General features: G+C 30.7%; 1 protein-coding gene and 1 long non-coding RNA gene across 2 annotated transcripts; one reads left to right on the forward strand and one right to left on the reverse strand.

The window, feature by feature from the left end:
* Nucleotides 1-3,145: 3,145 nt before the first annotated feature.
* Nucleotides 3,146-5,015, reverse strand: LOC105770983 (40S ribosomal protein S23). Its single transcript, XM_012592367.2, has 4 exons — nt 4,854-5,015; nt 3,852-4,007; nt 3,616-3,742; nt 3,146-3,436 (listed from the first exon to the last, which is right to left on the reverse strand). The coding sequence occupies exons 1-4, from the start codon at nt 4,856-4,858 to the stop codon at nt 3,296-3,298; spliced, it is 429 nt and encodes a 142-aa protein (XP_012447821.1). The 5' UTR covers nt 4,859-5,015; the 3' UTR covers nt 3,146-3,295.
* Nucleotides 5,016-6,109: 1,094 nt separating this feature from the next.
* Nucleotides 6,110-7,861, forward strand: LOC128041397 (uncharacterized). Its single transcript, XR_008196403.1, has 3 exons — nt 6,110-6,268; nt 6,703-6,775; nt 7,661-7,861. It is a non-coding gene; the product is annotated as an uncharacterized LOC128041397 (long non-coding RNA).
* Nucleotides 7,862-8,784: the final 923 nt, after the last annotated feature.

The raw sequence follows: 8,784 nt of genomic DNA on the forward strand, positions 1-8,784 counted from the left end.
TGGGTCGACAGCAAGTCGACCAGATTCAGGCGGGACATGTGTTTGTCGAACATGTGAGGGATACAATGGTCGTAAACCGTCGGTTGGCAAGGTCAATGAACGTGGAAATATATTCACGCCGACTGGAAACGTTTCGAGTTACCGAGATCATCGGTCGTCGACCTAGGTCCTACGGAGTTGATCTCCGGAATGACGGTGAAAAGTGCGGAAGTTCGAAACACTTCATTACCCCTGTGCGCATGTCGTGGCGGCGTGTGCTAAAGTCAATGTTGATGCGGAACAATATGTCGATGATGTGTACACGCTGAAGCGCACATTGCGTGTCTGGGAGAATAAGTTCCCCGTCCTGCCGGACCTATCTACGTGGGAGGTGCATGATGACTTTCAAGCTTCTCCCGGACACGTGGCTACGGAGGAATCCAAGGGTCGTCCATGATCAAGCGAAATCCGTAATGAGATGGACATTAGGAGAAATCGTGAAAGCGGCATGGAATATATAGGCTAACCGGTCATAGCGGAATAAATGCCCTAACCGAAACTTTCATGTTGGACAATGTCGGGATCGGGGCGAAATTGAGCTAAAGCTATAAAATTTGTATGTATGTTGTTATAAAAGGTAATTTTATTAATAATAATTTTTCTTATTCGGCTTATGCTTACGCTTAAAGTGTATCCATATTGTTTCCAGAATAAGTTATAATGTACCATGTGAGCGTTGTGGAATTATTAAGATTATATCGAAAATAGAGGCATTCATAATTCGATTGAGCTTTAACATAATGAAAAAATTGAATCATTGATATATATACATAAAATTCAGAACATCCGAGATATATAAAATACAAATAATTCGAGTTATAGAAAAAGTGCATTAAACCCCTACAGTTGATGGTTCGATGGTGTTGTTCGGGGGCTATACTTACGCGGAGGTCGACGCTGACGGCCTGGGCGACGACCAACATCCTCATCGTCCGCAGGTGGGGCGTGGAAAACATAGAGGGAATGTCCTGTCGCTCGTTCGCCGTCGACGAACTTGAACCAGCATGTGTCTCATAATGCAACGGATACATGTCATGTTGGCCGGGCATGCCGTACTGCGGCCGGGGGGATCCAAACAGTTCAAAATCGGCCATTTATTTCTGAATTTTTAATAACATTTACTAGTACAGTCTTTCTTCGACCATTTATTCGTATTTTTTTAATCCACATATTATTATTTAAAAAAAAACGTAATTTTTTTTATAATTTTACATTATTTTCAATTTATTATGTTTTACATTTATTTCATGTACATTTTTCGCATTTATTTATTTTCAATAAATATACAATTCTCGCTTTTTCTTTTCGTATTTTGTGTTTTCTAAAACATACTTCTTTGTCATTTTCTTTTAATGCTATTTTCCTAAAATTTTATTTTCAAATTCATAACTAAATTTCATAAAAAATTCTCTAATCAACATATAATGTACTTTAACTTATTTTTTCATTCTAAATATATTTAATAAAATATATATGCTAAATAAAATAATAAAATAACTATAATTACATTACATAAATTTTAAACACATAAATATTACAAAAAATTCAAATTTATTAATAAAATTACCTTTTTTCCTTTCTTCCTCTTCTTCTTCTTCTTTTTCTCTTCTCCTTTCCTTTCTTTCCTTCCTTCTTTCTTTTTTCTTCTTCTTTCTTTCCTTTTTTCTCTTCTCCTTTCCTTTTCTTTCTTTCCTCTCCTTTCTTTCTTTCTTTCTCTCCTTCCTTCCCACCACCGACCCCAAATAACACCAACTGGTGCCACCAATGGCATTGGCACCATTGGTGCCGCCAATACCATTGGCGTGACCAGTGAGATGTCACTTCAGTCTGATTTTTTTTTTGTCAGGTTTTTTTTTTAATTTTGGTTTTTTTGATATATTTTGGTAAATAAAAAAAAGTTTATATATTTTAATAAATAAAAAAAACTTGTAGTATTTTGGTAAATTTTTATTTTTTTATAATATTTTTGTAAAAGACCCCTCAAAAACATTTTATCTCAAAAGAAATTTGTTAAACTAAGCCTTAATCACGTGGCATAATAGGAGTTTAGAGCAATGAGGGTAACATTAGAAAACTTCACATACTAAAGTAATGAAAAGTATCTTTTGATACCGAAATGATGATTAAGGCTCCATTTGTTTCATTGAAAATGGATTTTGAAAATGATTTACTTTTTGAAAAAATAATATTTTCTAGTATTTGGACGAATCTTTGTAAAATATTTTTGTTGTTTGGTAAATTTTCTAAAATATTTCATAAAAGTTGTTTTCAATAAAATAAACATACATTTGAGATTTTATTATCTTTTCATTGTTTAATTGAGTTTATTTTATAAAACTTATTTATATTTTAATTAATCATGGTTTAGTCTTAATCAATATTAATTTACTTAATTAAGCTTAATTTCTAATTTCATACATTAGGAATATACATATTATTTGGATGAGTAAGTTGAAGAATGATTTAATTTAATAAGAATTTAAGTAAGGACTAAATTGTAAAATTTGTAAATTTTGGACATTAAAGGTTTGAGTAGTGAAATATGAAACATTAACGTAGTAAGTAAATCATACAATTATGAAATATGAAAATTTGGAAAGTTAAAGCATAAAATGTTTTGAAACTATAAGAATTAAATAGTAAAAATTTCAAAACTTTGACTTTCAAAATTAATTTACATCTTTGAGAATTTACAATTTTAAAAATAAAATACAAAAGTTTGACTATTCAAAAATCAAGGACTAATAAAAATTAGATTTCAAGGATTAAATCATAAAAATATAAAATTAAAATATAAAAATTTATTTTCTTCAACAATGAAGGGAGAAAGCTTCCCCTTTCTGTTTCTTTGAGAAGGAAGACAGTAAATAAAGCCTTACAAATTTGACAAGACATCTTTTTTTAAAAATCTCGATTTTACCCAAGTAAAATTTGAGGGATAAATTATAGGTCAACCAAGAAATTTTAAGAAATCAGTGATCTTGAATTCTATTAAAATCGATTGGGTGAGACCTTTAAAATCGAACCATTATCATCATAATCAGCAACTACTATTCTGTTCATACATGATACCACTAAATAAAATGGGTTCATAAGACAACATATATAATGATCGACCAAACAAAATTTTAGATTTGAAACCAAAAACAGAACACAGTTTGATTTGGATATCTAAAATCCTTCATTACAAAATCCCAAAAAATAGGTTTTTATATAAATAACAAAGATTAAGTGAACCATTAAAAGTCATATTCTTTTAAGACCTTGGCTTCTCCTTCTTCTCTTTGAAAAGAGCTAGAAGAGACACACCCGAAACCTTAACAACCTTGAACCGAACTCCAGGAATATCTCCCACAGCATGCCCCTTTCGTCCAAATCCAGCAATCAATACCTCATCCTGCGCCAAATCAAAACCATGCATCGCACTTAGATTACTCAACACCGAAAATCAAAACCCTGTCACCCTAGAACAAGCTTTGCACAATGTTGTCTAATAAAGAAACAAGACAACCGAGAAATGATAAACATGAACCAATGACATTCAACTCAAAAGGTGAATATAACACTATAACTTACATTTTCCTCAATGTAGTTTAAGCAACCGTCATTGGGTACAAAAGCAGCAATTTTCTTTCCATTCTTGATCAACTGAACACGAGCACATTTTCGGATAGCAGAGTTAGGCTGCTTAGCTTCAATGCCACTGCAAAAGCCAGTTACCAAATGGCAAAGTTCAGAATCTAATTCGAGCACACCCTGCTAACATAAATACCCTTAAAAAACATCATAAAGATGCAAAATATAGTTCTTACATTTTCTCAAGAACTATGCCCTTGGCATGTGATGATCCAGCAAAAGGTTTCTTCCATTCATTTCCAAGATTTGACTTCTTATATGCCTTGTCGGCCCACCTCTGCCTTCTGCGGTGGGTTCTCAGCTTACGACCAGCTCCCATTCCACGAGTCTTCCTGCAGAAATCTTCAATTTTTTCAGCATATTTCCATAAAATACAACATAAACCACCCTAAGATGGATTACCAAACCAAATACCATATATAACTGAACTGAACCAACCAGAAATCCACACTTCAGTCCATTGGTTTATTAATTTAAATTATCTCTTCTTTCTCTATAGCATTTTGAAGTTCTTTTTCACCAATTTAGAAATAAAACATTTATTTTCTATATAGTAGACAATTAAATACTACGAAATATTTAAAAAGGTATAAAATTTTGTTCGACTAGAATAATTGCGATTTTCCAACTTATGAACCAAAACCAGAACCAATCACTAAGGTTCGAATAAGTTCTAGATTTTCTCAGAACCAACCCCAAATCACCAAAACGAAAATGCAATTTCGCTAGAACAACAGCAATCTTCAAGATAAGGAAGCATCACAGAAATAAAATCTAAAGGATACCCATTGATGCAGAAGGTCATCAACCATTTTCTAACAAGTTTAAAATCATGACCAACAGTCATAACCCCACGTACGACCCTAATTTTTCACATACCATTCCTTCTTCCACAGTTTTCCCATCAACCAAACAGGTACTGAAAGACAGTTTCGCCCACAAATTCCACAGTTCCATCCCCAACCAAAACACCCAGAAGTATATAGGAAAAGAAATCATTGACCCACAAATCATCTAATCATATAAACCGAATCTTAGGTACTACTTTACTGGAATAAACAAACGGCAATCGCAAAAATGATTCACAAAGCTTTCATAGTTCAAATGCAAGTAGTAAATGGAAACGAACAAATAATAACGTTTTGTATAAAAAAAAAAACTTAGAAAGGAAAACTAACCCCATTTTGGCTGGTGCTAAAAAAGCTTTACTGAGACTGAAATCTGAAAGTAAGAGATTACGGAAGAGAGGAAGTGCCGGCTAGTGTTGCAAATTGGAAACCCTAACGGCCACGATTGAATTGCATTTATATAGATAAATTTTAGGGTTTTGGATGGTTTTTTACGGATTTGTTAGATCAACGGTTGAGATTTGAAGTAGGCTTTGAGGAGGGCTTGTTGCTTACACGTGTCCGATATGGTGACTAGACTGTCCAATGTCGGGCTATCCCCAACCCGAGCTCTGATTTCTTTCTTTGGCTTAATTTAATAGTTGGCCCTTAGTTTGAGTTAAGTAATTAATTCTTTTTTATAGTATCAAATAATAAAAAAATATTTAATTTTTTATCCATGCAGCTTTAGATTCTAATATGGCATTTACTTTTTCATTTTCATGCAATTTTTTTTAAAATTGGGAGTATATAAAAGAAATAAGTTAAATTTATAAAAAAATAATTATTTGTTCAAATGGAGAATTTAGGAACGTTTGGTTTAGGTATTTTTATATTACTTTTGATTTAATCACTTTCTTTTGAAGCAATAATGGAAATTTATCAATAATATCGAAATTTAGTAATATGAGGTGTAACGACCCAAAATCCGTGGGCACCGGAAAAGTATATTATCGGGCTTCCGTCTTAGTAAACTGAGTCATAAATAATTATTAGAAGTAATTATGAGTTTAGTTGAGTGCTTAATTAGGTGAATTTAGTCTAATTAAGAATAATTAGGAGAAAAGGATCAAATCGAATAAAGAGTGAAAGTCTAATTATAAATTAAAAGAAAGTAAAAAGGGCTAAAGTGGCAATTAAGCCACTTACATGGAAAGAGGCGGCATATATGCGTTAAATTCAAGACTTATTTAAGTTATATATAAATATTATATGTATATAATAATAATAATTATTATTATTTATTTAAATTGCAATTTATATTAATTGTATTATTTTATTATGGAATAAATTAAAATTAAGACAAATGTGTGGTGATAAGATGGTACAAGTGTAATAATGTATAAATATACACTTGTATTATAATTATTAATTACTTAAAATTTAAGTAAAAGATATTAATAATTAATTAATTATATTATGAGATTTTTATTTGGTAAACAAATTAAATAGTGACAATTGTATGGTGTTGATGGTGTACAAATGTGAATATATGATTGAATATTTAATAGATATTTAGAATAAATATATTATTATAGTATAAAGTAAATAAAATAAAAGGAAATAAAAACAAAGCAAAAGAAAAGAAACAGAATAGAAAGAACAAAGAAACAGAGAAAGAGACGAAACAGAGGAGAAACATGGGAGAAAGAAGAAAAAGAAAGAAAAAGGGAAAATAGGGTTTTTAAAGCTTGGAATTTAACTTGGTAAGTCAATCAAGTCCTTTTCTTTTAATTTAGATGTTTTAGAAGTTAGTTTTGTTGAAAATAAGTTGAGGTTTTGGAAGTTAATAGATTTTTTTTAGTAGGGTTTATGTTAAATAATGATGGAATTGAGGGTTTATTTGATAAAAATTTTGATTGGAATTGAATAAAGGATTGAATTGTAAACTAAACTATAAGTTTTTAATTTTAGGATTAAATTGAAATAAATTCGAAATTATGAAAATATGATAAAAATTAGATAGTTACATATAAGTTTGGCAAGAAATTGAGTAGCAAGAAGGTATGAATTGAGAAAGAAAAATATATAGATTTAGTTAGGATTAAATTGAAATTAAAGTAAAAGTTAGATAAAAATTTGAGAAAGTAAATTGTGTTGTGCTAATGATTATGAAAATTATCTTAATTTCTTTTCGTAGCTAATATCGCACCCGAGGCATCCACGAGGAAAGGAAAAGAAAAAGTGGACGAGGAATAGACACGGGAATTACGGTTTGTATCACTATAATTCAAACTTTATTATTATTAAATGTTTAATTTGCTAATTATGTGTGGTAAGTATTTTAAGGTAAGTGTTTAATAAATGATAAATTTACAATGTGATAATGGAATTGAAACCGATATTGAATTAAATTATGGAATACTGGATATTGTTTGAGTACTGCGTGAAATGTGAAAATACTGAAAATTTGTTACGTATAATGTATTGAATTGTGAAATTACTGTAGTAGTGATTACTGCAATACTGTGAAACTGATTGAAATAAGGAATTTATAATTGATACTGAACTAAGATGAAAAATTGTACTGAAAGTGAATTAAATACCCTATTAACTAGTCGGGCTAGTCGGATATAGTTGGCATGCCATAGGATATGGAAGAGTACGGTGTATTTGTCGGCTTACTGATTAGGCACTTATGTGCCGATTACTGTTACCTGTTACTGTTACCAAATCGGCACTTTGTGTGTCGAAATCGTTATCATATCATATGATTCAAAGACTTTGTGTGTTGAATCTTGTTACTTTTATCATATCATATCACGTTCATCGATTCATTTTTCTTGGTGTGTTTGGTTGGAATCCGTGTATCCGCCGAGTCCGAGCCAAGTTAATAGGGATAAATGAAATAAATTCTTGATAAAACTAATCTCGAATGATATATTATATGTGAAGAGTGAAATTTGAAATAAAGAAAGAAAAAAAAAGAATGATATTTATATATAATTAATTGCTAATATTAAAGATTGAATTGTTTATTAGTAGTGATAATTGTGATGAAAAGTATGTGTGTGATTTAATGCATTTAATTATAAATTGAATTATAGTGATACCACTGAGTATATGCGTACTCAGCATACGGTTGCTTCCATGCGCAGGTTGTAAAGGTCAAGTACTGATCCAGCATCCAAAACCAGACCCGACTTCAGCAAACTTTTGGTGATGTATATTTTCCTTGGTAATGTGGCATGTACATGGGATGTGTATAAATGTTATTATGTTTTAGTATGAATGATTAAAAATGTTAGTAGTATAAGTTTATGAATTATAATGAAAGAAGTTTATCGATCTTTATTTAATTTAGTATATTGTTAAATTTAAATTGATATTATGTTGATTAAGTTGATTAGAAAGTATTTGGAATAGAAATTGAGAATGTGAAATGCATTGGTTGAATTGGTTGTGATTTGAAAATGAAATGGTTTTAATTGCAGGGGGTTTTATGTAAAAACAAGCAGAAATGTTGCCGAAATTTAAAAAAAAAAAAAAGAATGAAGTCAATTACTAAAATATTATATGATTTTATGATTTTATCTTAATGTGTTTAATATTTATTTAAGAATTATCGTAAATTACCTGATATGTCCGGTAATGCCTCGTAACTCTATTCCGGCGACGGTTTGGGGTTAGGGGGTGTTACATGAGGAATAAGAAAAATTAGAAGTAAAGGATTCATTTCATCAAAAGAAAAATTAGAGATTTTGAACCAAGTTTTAAATAGTTGAGTAAATACACATGATCCCTTTTACACAAAAGTTCTCTTTTTGAGTTGGTTAATGAGATTTTAAACATAAAAACAGAGATTAAATAATAGAGAGTTAGATTTTTTTATCTGGCTTGTATTGAAGCAGCACCTTCTCATCAATATGGAGTGAGCTAAACGGGATATAGCAAGTGATACTTCTTGTGGCTTGTGCAAATATCATTCTAAAGGTATTTTGCACGTTATCAAAGACTGCTCAGGAGTTAGAGAAATTTGGTCACATGTCATTCCAATTAAGAACCATTTGAGTTTTTTTTTGCAGGAAATCTTCATGAATGGTTAGAGTCTAATTTACACACTTCTTCTTCAACTTTTGGTGAGGTGAGTTAAACAAGTTTATTTGGTTTGCTTAGATGGAGACTTTGGAAACTCTTCCTTTTCCAAGGAGCTTCATGGAGTGTAACTGAGATTATTAAGGTTTCATATATCTGGGATAAACAATTTACCACTTTCCATCAA

The sequence above is a fragment of the Gossypium raimondii genome, chromosome 5 (genome assembly GCF_025698545.1).
Source record: "Gossypium raimondii isolate GPD5lz chromosome 5, ASM2569854v1, whole genome shotgun sequence".
NCBI classification, from domain to species: domain Eukaryota; kingdom Viridiplantae; phylum Streptophyta; class Magnoliopsida; order Malvales; family Malvaceae; genus Gossypium; species Gossypium raimondii.